At 32.4% G+C, this 17,391-nt stretch overlaps 1 protein-coding gene across 2 annotated transcripts; it reads left to right on the forward strand.

Annotated features, from left to right (window-relative positions):
* The first annotated feature begins 1,386 nt into the window (after positions 1-1,386).
* On the forward strand, positions 1,387-10,085 carry LOC129910582 (regulatory protein zeste-like). 2 transcript variants are annotated; one of them, XM_055988009.1, is made up of 3 exons: positions 1,387-2,046; positions 6,988-7,040; positions 9,150-10,085. In XM_055988009.1, exons 2-3 carry the CDS (start codon positions 6,991-6,993, stop codon positions 10,057-10,059), a joined length of 960 nt encoding a protein of 319 aa, XP_055843984.1. In that variant the 5' UTR covers positions 1,387-2,046; positions 6,988-6,990; the 3' UTR covers positions 10,060-10,085. The 2 variants fall into 2 exon arrangements, with proteins under 2 accessions (XP_055843984.1, XP_055843983.1); XM_055988008.1 differs by lacking the exon at positions 6,988-7,040.
* The last annotated feature ends 7,306 nt before the right edge of the window (positions 10,086-17,391 follow it).

Below are 17,391 nucleotides of genomic sequence, written 5' to 3' on the forward strand. Positions count from 1 at the left end.
CTGGAAAATTTCGTACGTCTTTCCCCCCAAAACCCTTTTGTGTACATTGCTGTCTGTGAATATATGTGAAAGCCACCACGTTGGTAAATGACGTTAACACGCACACATTTATAGATTCACGACATTCACCACACATCGGACACGAACACAACGATAGGTTCACGACATTCACCACACCTCGCAGCTTGTAGGCAAACGTCAGTTGACCGCCGAGTTTCCAGTCTTGGTATTTTTTGTTTATGCCGCCGAGTTTCCAGTCTTGGTATTTTTTGTTTATGCCCTACTCCTAGTACAGTTGTATTAGTATTCAGTCCAATAATCACTTGCAGGGTTCAAACCTTGCTCCGATCGGAGCAAATTTGCTCCACTTTTGAGGGAAAAAAACATACTCCAACGCTCCGATTTTTCGCGACAAACTCCACTTTTTCCACACAGAAAAATTGTTTACTTAAACTAATCTAATTAATCGAATTGGAATTGAAATTGTATTTATTTTAGAATTGCAAACACATTTATGAACCACCACTTACATTAATGAGGTTTATAAAACAATTAAATTGGTTATTTATCTCAAAATAATTCTTTTTTATGTATCAAATTGAATTTAATTTAAGACTTTATTAGTTTTTATCTAAGGTTTTTATTGAAAAAAATTTCATGAAAATTAAAGATTTTTGTTTTGTTCCAAATCTACTCCGTAAATTTTGCATTTACTCCACTTTTTTTTAAATTTGCTCCAAAACTTCAGGACCGAGGTTCGAACCCTGATCACTTGTTGTTCTGCTTCTGATTTTGATTCTGATCCAAGCATAAGCAACGATGATGCGTTCTTTTATTCGACGATGTTAACTATTGTTAACAATAGTTAACTTTCATCGTTCCTAAATGAGAAAAAAGTTACAAGGTGTAACATCGTGACGTCACAACATCGTTCCTAAATCCAGTGTTGAAGTGTCAAATAGTTACATTTTGTTACTTTTTCCAACTCAGCTCCTGGACTTGAGTTTCAATGTTAATCTGTCAAACACAACTAAATGGGGAAGAGAGGGGATGATGTGAGAAGAGAATTTCTTGTTTGTTTCTATATTTGAAATTATTGAATGCATATTTTTGTTTTAATTTGCTTAGAATTCAATTAAAAAGAATTATTTCAGTACCAAATTAATTCTTTCTTGTTTATTCATTCATAAAATTAATCTCAAAAAATTTGTTTTGACAGATCAACAAAATGTAACATTTAGTCGTTCCTAAATCAAAGTTGACATTTTGTAACAAAATCTAACAAAAACAAATACAACGATTTTTTTGACATAACAACAATAGTTAACAATGTTCAATAAAAGAACGGACCACGAGGGTAATAAAATGAGTGAGTGAAATTGCTATTAGTGTGATTTTTCGTTGCGTTGAGAGAAGTCTCTCTTGAAGTATCATGTCATGTGTATTCATTGTATATCAATTCATATACAATGGTGTATTAAATATGGTGTACACATAATATGAGTATTTGACTTGCGGTTGTGTTGCATTGTTTTCTTTTAACAAAAATCCACTCAATAATGCATTAAAAATCGAAAAATAAATAAAATTTCAATTCCAAAAAAAAGCATTAATTAACTTCACAATCTTCTCTACTCTTCATTACAATACTTAAATCATTTGTGACCAAAGCATCTTTAATCAAATAATGCCAACCGAGAAAATAATAAACAAAACTAGCCCCTCAAAAGGAGCTTTGAGTATTTCTGCTGCACCGGCATCGGCTCAAACAAATAAAAAATCTAATCTTATTGCAAAGTGTTCAACATCCAAGTCAACGTTGCCGTCAACTTTGACTCATCCCAGATTCACAATCGAAGAAAAGAAAATCCTTTACAGTTTATTTCGTCAGCACGAACATGTAATAAATATCAAGAATCGAAAAGGAAAACACTCGGTGGCAATGTGGGACGCCTGGCAGTCGATTGTACATGACTTTAATCAAAACCCTAAAATTGCCATCAGAAGGAATATGAAACAAATTCAGAAATTTTGGTTTAATGCCAGGTAGAGTTTTTGTAATTTTTAATATTTATTTATATTTTGGGAATCTTTTATTGATTTAATATACTGTAGATCTCCTCTTCAGTATATTAAATCAATAAAAGATTGCTGTTTATTTCAAATCAGTAATGTCCCAGGTCCCAGCTCCACCACCACTTAAATTTATATTTAAGATTTACCATACAAATTTGTATGGTAAATCTCGTACAAATCATGGAGGGAGATAAATAAATCTCTTCTAAATTTTCTTAAGGGCTAGTATTTTTACTTTTTGTTTTGGACTGGACGCACTCATTTCATTAAACTGAGAACATAAAAAAGTCTTCACAATGGAAAATTTTAATTAAATTTCAATTTTCCCACGATTTCGCGAAATATTGGAAACTTTTTGCTTTGAGGCCATGTGTGAATTGGGTTAAATATTTAGCCGAAGATAAATTTTTTGATACTATTGAGGAGAAAAAACGCCAAATAAGCAAGAAAAATTATTTCAAAAAATATTTTGAAATAAAAAATAAAAAAACCGGGATGAAGGAAAAGAAGTTAAAAACTGAAGAAAAAAACTTGAAATTGAAAAAGAAAATTTGCTTCTTAAGCCTAGTACGCAGCTGAAGCGAAACGAAAAATGTTCAAGTCTCCAAAGTCGACAACGAAAATGCTAACGAAGAAATATCATCGAGTATTCTGTCAAAGTCAAAATAAAGAAATTCAAAATTAATTTAAAATCAAGAAAACTCGACAGAAAATAATTTTTAAAGCAAGAAATTAATTTATTAAAAGTGAAAAAACCTTCAACACTGCTCTTGGAGTCAAGAAAAATGCACAGGGCAGTAAAAAGTAAGTGACAAATAAGTGAAAACTCTCCAATTTTTCGCTAGAGCTGCGTACTGAAAAACGAAAAGCAAAACGAAATTTTTCGTTCGAGATTTCGCTTTCGAATTTTTGTATCGAAAACTTCGTTTCGCTTCAGCTGCGTACAAGACTATAAAAAAGAAAACTTGAGAATATTAAAATGTATTGCAGAAAGTTTAAAAACAATAAAAGATGCACTTTTTCAGGTTTTTTTTTTATACATATGGACTTATCAGATTTTTTTATAACCCATAAATGCAATCGAGGTGACAGTCGTCTGCATTTATGCACAAACGCTCTCAGCTTACATTTTTTGTGTAATCTAACCAGCCAAAGAGGACGATCGACTCGCAGTGCGAAAAGTGTTGCCAGAGCCGGCTATTTATCGCCAAACAGGCTCCTTAAGTTAAAATTAAATTTTTTTTCAAACAAAACCATTTTTTTTTTTGCCTAAAATTTATTAAAAAAATGATAGCAAAAGATTCTCTAGGTAATTTAAGGAAAAAAGTACCTGGGTGACCGAGCTTTGCTCGGTATCCTTAAATGTTATAAATTTCAGTGAAAAAAGTCAAATGTAAACAGCAATTTTTTGGAGTGGGTTTGAGTTTGCAATGACCAGGGTTACAGGAATCTGCATTATCGAAAATGCTTACAGCAATGAGATCCCTTTTTGTTCAAATTTTAATTTACGGGTCAGAAAGTTTTGGATGGTGAATATAAAGTTAATCTTTTTTTCAAGTTTAGCCTTGTCGGCAAAGCTTAGTATGAAGAAATATTATTTTTATCCCTATCTCTGTTTTATTCTGTATCAGTGGATGCTTTACTCCTTTCTTTTTTTTTTACTTATATAGGGTGTCCCAAAAGTAATGGATCAAACAAAATATGCTGATTGGGGAACTTAAGGGCTCTCAGAATTTGGAACTTGTTCCTCCCAAATCCTTACGGTTTTCAATTTAATGCAATTCTTTTGAAATTTCGAAAAATCCCTACCTGACAACAGTATTTTGATTCCTGCGCCCATTATTGATATTTGTTTTTTTTTTATAATTCTTTTACGAAAACATTGCCCAATAATTAGGAACAATTAATTAATCAAAATATTTTTTATTCCATACGCCATTTCGCTGCAAATTAACTAACAGTTTCAAGTTTTATAAAAAATCTATTTCTAACTTTTATTTGCAACCAACACCGCAAAAAAAAACTTACGGTGTGAAAATGGTTTATTATTTTAAAAAGTTGCCCTGTTATTGTAGTTTTCAAAAAAGTATAAAAGTTTCCTAAATTGCAGTTAGATCGCAAAATATTACAATTTGAATTCAACAAAACAGGGTTTTTCAGTACAAAAAACAACCAACTGAAAAACCCTGTTTTGTTGAATTCAATTCGTAATATTTTGGGATCTAACTGCAACTTTGGAAACTTTTATACTTTTTTGAAAACTACAATAACAGGGCAACTTTTTAAAATAATAAACCATTCTCACACCGTAAAATTGTTTTTGCGGTGTTGGTCGGAAATAAAAGTTAGAAATAGATTTTTTATAAAACTTGCAACTGTTAGTTAATTTTTTGATTAATTAATTGTTCCTAATTATTTGGCAATGTTTTCGTAAAAGAATTTTAATAAACAAAAATCAGTAATGGGCGCAGAAAGCAGAATACTGTTCCCAAGTAGGGATTTTTCGAAAATTCACAAGAATTGCATTAAATCGAAAACCGTAAGGATTTGGGATGAACAAGTTACCAAATTCTGAGAGCCCTTAAGTTCCCCAATCAGCATATTTCGTTTGAATCATTACTTTTGGGACACCCTGTATATTATAAGATTGACATTAGGTCAATGGTGTTGCTTTTTGTGAGTTATTTTATTCTTATACGTTGACAATAGTCGCATTAAAACGAAAAAAAAACGTAAAACAAAGATAATTAGTGATACCAAATCAACAAATTACTTAAAAGTTTCAATACATAATCAAAAAAGTCATGATCTAAAAAATTTTGTTTAGTTATTGTAACAAAAAGAAAAAGAACAATGCGTAAAACATGCAACCATCCCTCAAAATTTTATTGAAATCGTTGAATCTGTCTCTGCGAAAACAAGACTAATATAAGAGAAAATACTTCCAAAATGTTGTATTTGCCTAGAGGACCAAACCCTCAAAATTTCATCGAAATCTTTAAAGTTGTTACCAAAAAAAATTCTATGGTAAAAAAGTGGGCGTGGCAGTGGGTGGATTTTTCCAAAAACACTTCCAAAACTTTTAACTCCCTTAGATAAACAAACCGTGAAAATTTCATCGAAATCGTTAGAGCCGTTCCCGAAAAAACTTATATGTTAAAAAAGTGGGCGTGGAAGTGGGCGGATTTTTCAAAAAAAAAAACTTCCAAAACTTTTTGTTTTCTTAGATGAACAAACCCTGAAAATTTCATCGAAATCGTTAGAGCCGTTTCCGAAAAAACTTATATGTTAAAAAAGTGGGCGTGGCAGTGGGCGGATTTTTCCAAAAATACTTCCAAAACTTTTAACTCGCTTAGATGAACTAACCCTGAAAATTTCATCGAAATCGTTAGAGCCGTTTCCGAGATCCCAATTTTATATATATTTATATATATATATACATATATATAAACAATTTTAGCTCGTTTAAAGTTATAAGATATAAGGGAGTAAGGAACAATCTTCCATCGTTTAAGCGGTAAATGCAATTTTCTCACAATCTGACTTCAAACACAAAAAAAAATATTTTGAAAACAACGGCAACACCTACAATATTTTAAAGTACATTTTAAAAAAGCCAGAAGCTCATTCTTATCTCTTAAATTTAAATCCACTAAATTTAATTAAGTTTTTGAAAAAATGGTCCTCAAACTCAGAATTTAAAAACAATGTTATTAAAAAAATTTTTAAAATTACTTTTTTCCAAACTTTTTCTAATAAAATATGAATTTATTTTTAAAAAATGTTTGGCCATAAATATTATCAGTTGAATTCCGAAGCAGAAAAGGTAATATATATTACACTTTGGAAAAAAAAATAAAATAAGACCTTCAAACTTTTGCTATTTAACTTTCAACACTAAGGGTTATTGAATAAATAAAAAATAACTTTATATTTAAATGTTGGACTTTAAAAAAAAAATAAGTTAATTTTTTTTTCAAAACTTCTATTAAAAAAAGTTCTTCGAAAATGAAATACTTTTTAATTTTTTTCATAAACCGTAATACATATTGACATTTCCTTTTATAATTTCAAATCATAATAAATGTGGCCTAAAAAATTTGAAAAATAAATGCATTTGATATTACGAAAAAGTTTTAAAAACGACATGTTAAAATTTTGTCAATAATTTTTTTTTTTTCAAAAATCTGAGTTCAATTACCATTCTTTCAAAAGTCCTTCATTCAATTTTCTTAATTTTAATTTTATAAATAAGAAAAAGCTTCTAGCTTTTTAAAAATGTATATTTAAATATTGTAAGTGTTGCCGTTCTGTTCAAATATTTTTTTTGTGTTTGATAAGAAAGTTGCATCTATCGCTTGAACGATGGAAGATTGTTCCTCACTCCTATATATTCTTTTTCCTTGAATTTCATAGACAATCTTTTAACATCAATTAATTTATGAAATTTAAGAAAAATTTTTGAAAAAAAATTTTCAATTAAATTTAAAAAATCAAAACGGCAACACCGGCAATTTTTAATCTATAGACTCTAAAATAGTTTTAATTACCGACGTTTGAAAAAAAAGATCATCAAAATCTAAGCTGTTCGGGCGGGTTCCCTAATATTGCCAATTTTTGAGCTTTAGTTACTCCACTATAGAATGAAAAACAAATAATTATATACTTATAGTCTGATAAGCAAAAGTTATCTGATAATTAAAAAAAAAATCCAAAATCCCATACCACAAAAAATTGATTTATACGTTTTTTTTTGGCTCCAAGATTTTCAAAATCGGCTCCTTGCCTCTAAAATATTCTGGCAACACTGGTGCGAAATAAAATAAAATCAAGTGTAGTGATTATTATTATTATTATTTGTTTTTTTTTGAAGTGCTATTTGATATTTAGCAAATTATTTTTATTTCACAGTAAATGCCAATTTATTGGCTCTCCATTAAATTTAAAATCGTCAATAAAAAAAGGTAATTTTTAATTCAAAAACAAAATTCATTTATTCAGTTTTTTAGAATTTTTTTAAAGTTTGTCATCATTATCTGAGCGTTAAATTTAAAAGCCCTTTTAGATGAAACGCCAAACGCCTTTTAAGAGGGGAAATCCCTCTGGACGACAGCTTTTTTTTTTGGAAAACTGAAAGCATTAATTGAAATTTGGAAAAGTACGTGATATTATTGACATTATGAAGTATTGATAGAATTTTTTTGAAGCACAAAAAAAAAACAAAATGGCGGATCTACAGCTCTTTTTTTCCAATAAAATGTATTTATACGCATTGCATAAACCTAAATTTAGTAAAAAAAAGTGTAAAATAAAAATTAGATACCAAAAAAACGAAAAAAACACAATGATTTTTTATAAACAAATTGTTAAAAAAAAATATTTATTGTAAACATTTTTTTGAACTTTTAGGTTCATGTAATGGCCAATAAATTAAAGAGTAATTTGCAATTCATTTCAAGTCGATAGCCTCATTAGTTTTTGAGTTACGTTGCACGGCGCGGAAAAAAACACGTTTCGAGGAAAAAGCGTTCAGAGTTTTCGTTTTCGTACTGTGGTAGGTTCGGAGGGCATGGGTTTCGGGACTATCTCGGGGCTTTTAAGGCTTAGACCACTGAAAATAGTTTCTTCGGTTGACAAATGAATTTACTAGGCAAACAAAAATTAATGCGAAAATAAAAATTTCCAGAGGGATTTCCCCCCTTAAGAGGGACATTTAGAGCAAACGGATGTTTTAAAGAGGATTTCTATTTATTCACTCTCCGTTAGGGCTGAATGTCAGTTTTCATTTCATTATTAATTATTATTTGAAAGTCCCTGCGTAAGTTGTGTTAAGCAATAAAAAAAAATAATTTGGATAATAATTTTGAATATTTGTTGGATTTGAACAATGCCATGAAAATTTGCTTCAACCTGAACGAAGGCCAGTATTGAATGACAGACAGCATAGACATTGTATATATATGTATTTCTATAGTATTCCTTTTTTTAATAATTTTATTTTTAAACGTTGTTGGAAATATGGACCACCATGGGTCTTATAGATTGTGTTATGGGATTTATGGATTACATTAGTGGATTTATATTACCGCAGTTATATAATAAACCATATTTCCTTTTTTACTTCACGCAATCTGCTTGAAAACAACAGAATATATCTGACTTGTTAAGGGTTACAGGACCATATCTTAAGTTTGAAAAATCGTATAATCTTTAGAAGTATAAAAACTATTGAAAATTTGATACTCTACAACTTAAATGATGATAAAAAATTGTGTAACTATTATAGGGACTAAGAAAAATTCCAAAAACCGAAAAAATAAAATGGCATAAAATCAAAAGTATTGTCCTTACAGAAAAACAGTGTATGCACGGAAAAAAATATTTATATTGCCTTCAACTTAAGTCAAATAACTTATTAGGTCAAACCAATAGTTTGGGAGGTATAGGGCAATTCGCGTTTTCCAAAATGACGGATTTCGCCAGGGGGTAGTTTCCCGAAAACCAAGATTTAACCTTTTCTAATACCCTTCTTTCAGATCAGCCTTATTATATTTCGTTCCTCGAAAAAGTCTTTCTTTTATGTACTAAAGAATGAACTATTGTTTTGTTTTGTTTTAAATAAGTATCTTCTATGGGAAAACCTTAAAGTTATCGATTTTAGCCTGGTACGCAGTTCGAGCTAAATTTTAGCCGAGATAAAATTCCCATACAAGTTATCGATAATTTGTATGGGATAGTTTTTAGCTCGGCTAAAATTTTTCGATAATTTGTATGGGAGCTAAAATTTATCTCGAGCTGCGTACCAGGCTTTTATTAGAAAAAATATGATTAGTGGTCCATATTCACCGATTCTACTCTACTCATGGCTTCGACATGCATTTAGAGCATTTTTAAAGTCCTGCTGCCATACAAAAAAGTTTAATATCGTTTCATTTTTTTTTTTCATAAACGTATCATTATCGATAGATAGTTTTTGCTTTGACTTGCCTAGTGTCTGATACATTTTGTCCAGATTGATTTTAAATTAATTTTTGAAAAGAAAACATTATTGTTTAATTTTTTTATATTTTAAGATTGCGAAAACTATACACCTCGAAGCTAACAAAAGATATGAAATCCAAACGACCTGCAGCCAGCTCCACTATCCCAAATGCACCCAAGCCATGTGATGCAACTGTTTCATCATCCATAAAATGTGAACCTGAATTGATACTTCGAACAGAGGTATCACCTGATACAACGGAAATTGCTAACGAATACGAAGAAATATATTTGGAACGAATATCAAGCGATCCCCATTCTGTTGAACGTCTTGAAAACTCTGCAGAAGAATCACCAAATCATCAAAAACATCCAAACTTCACTCAGCTAGAAAACGTCCCACTTCAGGAGCACGAACATGCAACAACTCCATCACAACATCAAATTAATTTTGATAATATAAGTGCAGAAAAACTTACGCTTAACGATTTACTTCAGTTTAAGGACGCTCAACCACACGAAGAGATTATTATTCAAATTAAACATCCTGATGGTAGATCAATAACTATCCCCTCATCAAATTGCATTAATATCCCTCACCAGCAGATTACATATAATCAAGTAGAAGGAGTTGGCGAAAGTAATGGTTCGCCACAAATTCAAATGTATCCAAAAATTATACATGCAAATTTTCAACAACAATTCAATACCTTTGCAACCCAAGACTTATCACCAACTAACTCAACATCGAATTCAGAAAATACAACAATAGATATTGCAGACTCCTTTGAAAACAAAATCAATGTTTTCAAAATGAAAGAAGCCGAACTTCGCCAAAAAGAGATCAAACTTCAATCGGAAGAGAAACGTATTGAACTATATCAGATGGAAGAAAAATTGCGACATAAAAAAGAAATGCATCAGTTGCAAGTGGAAGAGATAAAAATTAAGTTAAGAATTTTATGCGAAGAAGAGAAACAGTTGCGAAACATAAAAATATAATTGTTAAAAATTCTTTGTTTCATTAATTCAGTAGTTTTTTTAAAACCAAGTATGCTATTTGATTCCTTGTATAGAAAACAAATTTTTAGAAAAAAAATTTCAAAAATCGTTAAGAGCCCCCGCACACTATAAACTTTCTATCGGCCGACAGTTTAGTCGGTCTCTTAATCAGAATGAAAATGTATGAGAGTGCGCACACTACAACGATTAAGTATCGGCCGATCAAAAAGTTTGTTTGATCGAAAAAAAAGTTTGTTTTGCTACACAATTGCCTTCAAACTAAAATGTTTCCTAGCGACCCGATTGTTTAGTCGGCTGCCTGTGCGCACACTAGGAGCCCAACCCGACTAAACTATCGGCCGATAGAAAGTCTGTAGTGTGCGGGGGCTCTAAGAGTCGTTTAAAAACTTAGAGGATATAATATATGGAGTGCTTGTGCTGTTAGTTCCGTGAAGCTTTTATAGAGGGCTCTAGTTTCTTTAAGTTTTTCGATGAGTGCATGCCTCCATTTTATTTTCATTTGATGGCTGTCATGAACAAACGTGTTTATTTACAGCTGCGGAACCGGACTCGCACTGAAAAACGAAGGCAGCGACCCCTATCCATGCATATGGCGTTACAATGTATTAAGTATAGGAACAAGCACTCCATATATTATATCCTCTAAGTTTAAAAAGAAAATATTTAAAAATAAAAAGTTGGCACGCTATTTTTAAGAAAATAATATTCAACACATAAAAACTAAATTCCGATAAAATTTATCAACCCGTTTAAAAAAAAAAAAATTGAAATAGTTTTTTTTAATCCAAAAATAGGTTTTTTTAAATCTGGGGTCGAATCACGGCACAAGATTACGACCATACGTTAATGTTTTGACTATTGCTGTCTCTATTTAATAAGTAGAAAAATAAAGGGACACATAGCAACCATACGTAAAATAGGCCTAGAAAAAGCCGATAAATCAGGGGTCGAATTACGGCATACGTTCGTTAACGTATGGTTGCTATGTGTCCCTATCCTTTTCTACTAAATAAATAGAGACACAAATAGTAAAAACGTTAACGAATGATCGTAATCGTATGCTGTAATTCGACCCCAGGACTTACGAAGCAAAAACATTGTTTAAATATTTTTCAGTTTATAAATCTCGTTTTGTTTATTTTTTTAAAATTTAGTTAATTAATTCTGAGCTAAAAAGAAAATACAATACCTACAAGGAAAGATAAATTTTTGCATTCCAATGCGCGACCCCTAGCGTTAGGAAAAAAATTTAAAAAAAACAGTAAACTAGTTTTAGGGCTATCTATGCAACTTTTACTCGTGGTAAAATTTTGAATTTTCAGAAAATTAAATTTTGCTCCGGCCTACTGCCCATATATCATTACATAAAAGCATTGCGTTGCCACTTTGTAATTAAAACTAGATTCAAGTATCTATTATTGAGAGGGGTAAGAAAATGCAATAAAGTGGAGTGAGAAAATTAGTAAAAAAGATAAAAAGTACGTTTTTTTTAACCAGTTAAGGCTTGGCCACACCGGAGGGTATGCGGTAGCGGTACGGGTAGAGGTAACGGTACTTGTATGAAAAAAATTCCAAACTGACATATCAACGTTCAGATGTGGAATTTTTTTCATACAAATATCGTTACCGCTACCCGTACCTCTAATAGCGGTAACGATATTTGTACTAAAAAAATTCCACACCTGAACGTTGATGTGTCAGTTTGGAATTTTTTTCATACAAGTACCCTCACCGCTACCCGTACCGCTATTGCATACCCTCCAGTGTGGCCAAGCCTTTAAGCCCGGTGGTAATAAAAAACACACCTATTGCCAAAATCATACCTTAAACTGATAAATCTGTTATTAAAAACTGCTTTTAACTGAAGAGCAAGTAGGTACCTACATGAAATCTATTCGCTCATTTTATTTTATTGAAAAATGAACGACGATAGTAGTTAACAATAGGTGTGTTTTTTATTACAACCGGTCTTAAGGCTTGGCCACACCGGAGGGTATGCGGTAGAGGTACGGGTAGCGGTAACGATATTTGTATGAAAAAAATTCCACATCTGAACGTTGATATGTCAGTTTGGAATTTTTTTCATACAAGTACCGTTACCTCTACCCGTACCGCTACCGCATACCCTCCGGTGTGGCCAAGCCTTTAAAGGCTTGGCCACACCGGAGGGTATGCGGTATAGCGGTAACGATATTTGTACTAAAAAAATTCCACACCTAAACGTTGATGTGTCAGTTTGGAATTTTTTTCACACAAGTACCCTCACCGCTACCCGTACCGCTACCGCATACCCTCCAGTGTGGCCAAGCCTTAAAGGCTTGGCCACACCGGAGGGTACGCGGTAGCGGTACGGGTAGCGGCAACGATATTTGTATTAAAAAAATTGCACACCCGAACGTTGATGTGTCAGTTTGGAATTTTTTTCATACAAGTACCCGTACCGTTACCCGTACCTCTACCGCGTACCCTCCGGTGTGGCCAAACCTTAACTGGACAAAAAAAAACGCAGTCTGGGCTAAGCAATTTACATGTTAAAAACAACAACACCTTAGCCCCTTGGGCTTAGTTGTTTAGCCCGGAGAATTCTCTGGGCTTAACTTTTTCAACAGATTTAAATCTGTGCTACCAAATTAACTTGTTCGTAAATTGTTTAGAATTTGTTTAAAAACATCAAAATTGATGTTTGGAATGACAATTATTATTTTAAATATTTATTTAATAGTTAGTTAAACTTTTTTTCTTCAAAAACACACAAGAAACCCCAAAAGCGAAAAATATGACAACTTTATATTTTTTTGTGTCAGCTGATTTCGGAACATTTAGTATGCAGTGCTGCCAATTTTTCTCGCTAAGCCCCGAGGTGTTTTTTTTAACCAGTTAAGACCGGTTGTAATAAAAAACACACCTAATTTTTTGCATCAGAACTTTATAGGCTTGGCCACACTGGAGGGTATGCGGTAGCGGTACGGGTAGCGGTGAGGGTACTTGTATGAAAAAAATTCCAAACTGACACATCAACGTTCAGGTGTGGAATTTTTTTAGTACAAATATCGTTACCGCTACCTGTACCGCTACCGCGTACCCTCCGGTGTGGCCAAGCCTTATTAGTGCACATTCAGCGATAAAATATCAAACACACCTTGGACGATGTTCACATTCATGGTATAAAAAAAGAAGGTATGATCATTAGAAAAAACTCAGTATCGAGAACTGTCAAATGAAAGAAAAAAAGATGGCTACTTAGTGTTTTGACAGCCCAGCCCATTGAAATTGTTGTTGTAAACAAATTTGTCTTGGAAATTGTTGTTGCTTTTGACTTTGCCAAATGCCAGACGTCAAAACCTTATTACCCCATTTTGTAAGATGGCGGCTCTAATGATCATACCTTGTCTTTTTATACCATGGTTCACATTGGCCTCAGTCAACCCATGGTATAAAAAGACAAGGTATGATCATTAGAGCCGCCATCTTAAAAAATGGGGTAATAAGGTTTTGACGTTTAAATTTGGCAAAGTCAAAAGCAACAACAATTTCCAAGACAAATTTATTTACAACAACAATTTCAATGGACAGCTGCCAAAATATTAAGTAGCCATTTTTAAATTTTGACAGTTCTCGATACAGAGTTTTTTCTAATGATAATACCTTCTCTTTTTATACCATGAGTCAACCGACTTATTTTGACGTCTTTGTGTTTTTTCTCACTTGCACTTTATGGTGAGAAAGAGAGGGCGAAGTGAGGCAGAAATTTTAAACAGATTTGAAATTTTGGGACTCTTTTTGACATTTGCTATTTTGACATTTGAAGTTTCTCCAATCTTGCCTTAAGGTTGGAGCCATAAACAAAAAATACCAAGACTGGAAACTGAGTGGTCGAATGACGTTTGCCTACAAGCTGCGAGGTGCGGTGAATGTATTGAATCTATAAATGTGTGCGTGTTAACGTCATTTACTAATGTGGTGGCTTTCACATATATTCACAGACAACACTGTTCACAAAAGGGTTTTGGGGGGAAAGACGTACGAAAGTTTCCAGTCTTGGTATTTTTTGTTTATGGTTGGAGCGAGAAAACAAATAATTTTTTTTTTACATTTTCCTTCAAGCCTGGTACGCTACTCGCGCTAAATTTTAGCTCCCATACAAATTATCGAAAATTTTTAGCCGAGATAAAATGGATCCCATACAAGTTATCGATAACTTGTATGGGAATTTTATCTCAGCTAAAATTTAGCGCGAGCAGCGTACCAGGCTTTAGGGGGGTTCACATTGACCAACTTACCGGACAGACCGATTGTCATTTGGCCTGATGGCGGAATTATATTTTTCGTCTTGGAATTTGAAGTGGGCTGTCAAAAATCCGTTGCGTCCGTTCCGTCAATCCATCCGTTGAAGTTGAAGGATGGGACAGAAAGTACAGGAATGGGTGTATATCACTTTTATAGTGTAGGATAGCGTGGAAAAAAAACTGTCAAAAATAAATCCAACGCTGTCATTCGAGCCATTTTCTGGCGTGTGATAGAATTAAAACCAAAGTGTAATTCAAATTCAAAAACCCTTTAAAATCATTCTCTAAGCCTGGTACGCTGCTCGCGCTAAATTTTAGCTGAGATAAAATTCCCATACAAGTAATCGATAACTTGTATGGGATCCATTTTATCTCGGCTAAAAATTTTCGATAATTTGTATGGGAGCTAAAATTTAGCGCGAGCAGCGTACCAGGCTTTAACACGATTGCAAAAACTTTTATAGAATTAAATAGTGATAAAATAAGTCTTAGTTAATAAAAAACAAATAAAACAATAAAAACAATAATGTATTGCTGTGTAAAATTGTGCAAAAGATATTTTTATAACCATTCAGAGACCCTTTCCTTTCACATGTCAATACACTGTATTTGCAACATAAATGTATGTAAAGTGAATTTATTTATATAAATTGATTATCGTAGAATAATTTAGAATTGTTTTCTGGTAGAATTAAGTCATACAAATAATAAAATTTGTTAAAATAAAAGTGTCCTGTTTTCTTGGATTTTTTCAATCCACAGTTGTCAAATTGAAAATCTCACAAACAGGGGTGTATTTATTTTTGTTTGGTGATGGTAAGGCGCTGCAACCACCGGATGCCCTTATGTGAAATTATACTTTTCATTTGTTTTTTTTTTTCTCACTAGCGCAAGTTTAATGTGAAAAACAGAATATAAATTGTGTTTTAGATCAAAAAATTAAGCTTTTTTTAAGTTTTCCATCCAGAAATATTGTTTGAAAATTTTCAATTAAATACTTTTACACTTTTAAGTCAATGTAGTTAATGCTTAAATGCCAATATTTTATAAAATATATAAAAAAAATATAAATTTTCACGTAGATAAAACGTTGCGCCTTGCGAACAACCATCTTACTGCACTCCGTCCCTGGTTCAATGCATATGTGTTTGTGTAACTAACACTACTTTGTAAAAATGAAAAAAATGCCGCACTGCCCAACTAGCATTTCAGCTTCGGTTAAGGTATTACAAAAGCTACATTTCAGCTTCTTTTAAACTTCAGTAAGGTTGTTGGGCATGGAAAAAGGAGAACGTTATACAAATTTGACCCTCTATAAGGATCTTAAACGAAGCTTCACCGAAGCTCTACCGAAGCTTTGAGATTTGACAGATAGCTTCGGAAGAGAGCTTGTATAGCTCTTTAATACATGTCTTATCGAAATTAAAAAAAAAACTACAAAAACAAAAAAGAATTCTTTTTTAACTGGTTTTAAATCATGAATTTTATCTTTTGATCTGATTTTATATATAACATTCCATTAGTTTTTAGTATATCTTTTAATAATAATTTTAAAAGTATATAATTTTTTACCACACCCAGGAATCGAACTTCGTATCTGCTTGGTGGTAGTCCACCACTCTACCCACTCGGCCATCCTAGTATATTCATTAATGAAATCAAAAACTTAATCAGTTCCAATAGCAAAAAAATGTCCGAGCTAAATTATTCAATGTCAAACCCAAAAAGTGTCCGAGCTAGATTATTTAATATCAAAACCAAAAATCAAATACAAAATTTTGTAATTTCTGTAAAGCTTCTATAAATTCATTAAACAGGATAATAAGAAAAACAAGCTTTCTTCGTTTAAGTTTCTTTAATAGTATTTAAACAACTTATTAGAAGTTGTTAAACAAGTCCGAACTTCTATAAGCAGTTAAATTCTGAAGCAAGCTCAATACAAGCTGTATACAAAGTAGAACCTGCGAAATTTCAATTTATAGAAGCTGTTGTGCTAGTTGGGTGGTTTTTTCAAACACATATTCCTGTACTTCTCAAGCCTTAACAAATGATGCAGAAAGCTTGTTTTTTGGTCTAGTATACAATTTGTATACTCTCCTTAGAGGATATAATATATGGAGTGCTTGTGCTGTTAGTTCCTTGAAGCTTTTATAGAGTGCTCTAGTTTCTTTAAGTTTTTCGATGAGTACATCCCTACTAACAATTTTGCTTCTATAATGCTTTACAGAAGCAACAATTGCATCTGTAAAGCTTTATAGAACCAAAATTGTTTGTCGGGATGCCTCCATTTTATTTTCATTTGATGGCTGTCATCAACAAGCGTATTTATTTACAGCTGCGGAACCGGACTCGCACTGAAAAACGAAGGCAGCGACCCCTATCCATGCATATGGCGTTACAATATATTAGGTATAGGAACAAGCACTTCATATATTATATCCTCTAAGATACTCTTTTCCACAAAACAATTGCGCTAGCCAGAAAAAAAATATTTTCACTTTTGTACTTTTTCAAAAAGTGGTGTATGTAGTTAAGCCTTTATTCTTAGGGGGTGACCCATAGAATACGTCGTATGACGGATTGCTTTTTGACAGCTCAAATTCCAAGGTGTGTTCGATATTTTATCGCTGAATGTGCACTAAGGCCGTGTGCGAATTGCGTTAAGGCTTGGCCACACCGGAGGGTATGCGGTAGAGGTACGAGTAGCGGTAACGATATTTGTATGAAAAAAATTCCACATCTGAACGTTGATATGTCAGTTTGGAATTTTTTTCATACAAGTACCGTTACCTCTACCCGTACCGCTACCGCATAACCTCCGGTGTGGCCAAGCCTTTAAAATGTTGGTTAAAATATCTACCACGATTAAAATTTGACGTTTGGTTAAAAAAGGGATCAAATTTATTTTTTTGCTGTGCGAATTGGGTTAAAATGTATTAAATGGGACTTTTTTCTTGGTACTACTTTGAATAAAATTCCCTCAAGATAAAACAAAATTACCCTCAAAAATGGTTTTTCTTATATT

Source organism: Episyrphus balteatus, chromosome 2, assembly GCF_945859705.1.
Source record: "Episyrphus balteatus chromosome 2, idEpiBalt1.1, whole genome shotgun sequence".
Classification (NCBI taxonomy): Eukaryota; Metazoa; Arthropoda; class Insecta; order Diptera; family Syrphidae; genus Episyrphus; species Episyrphus balteatus.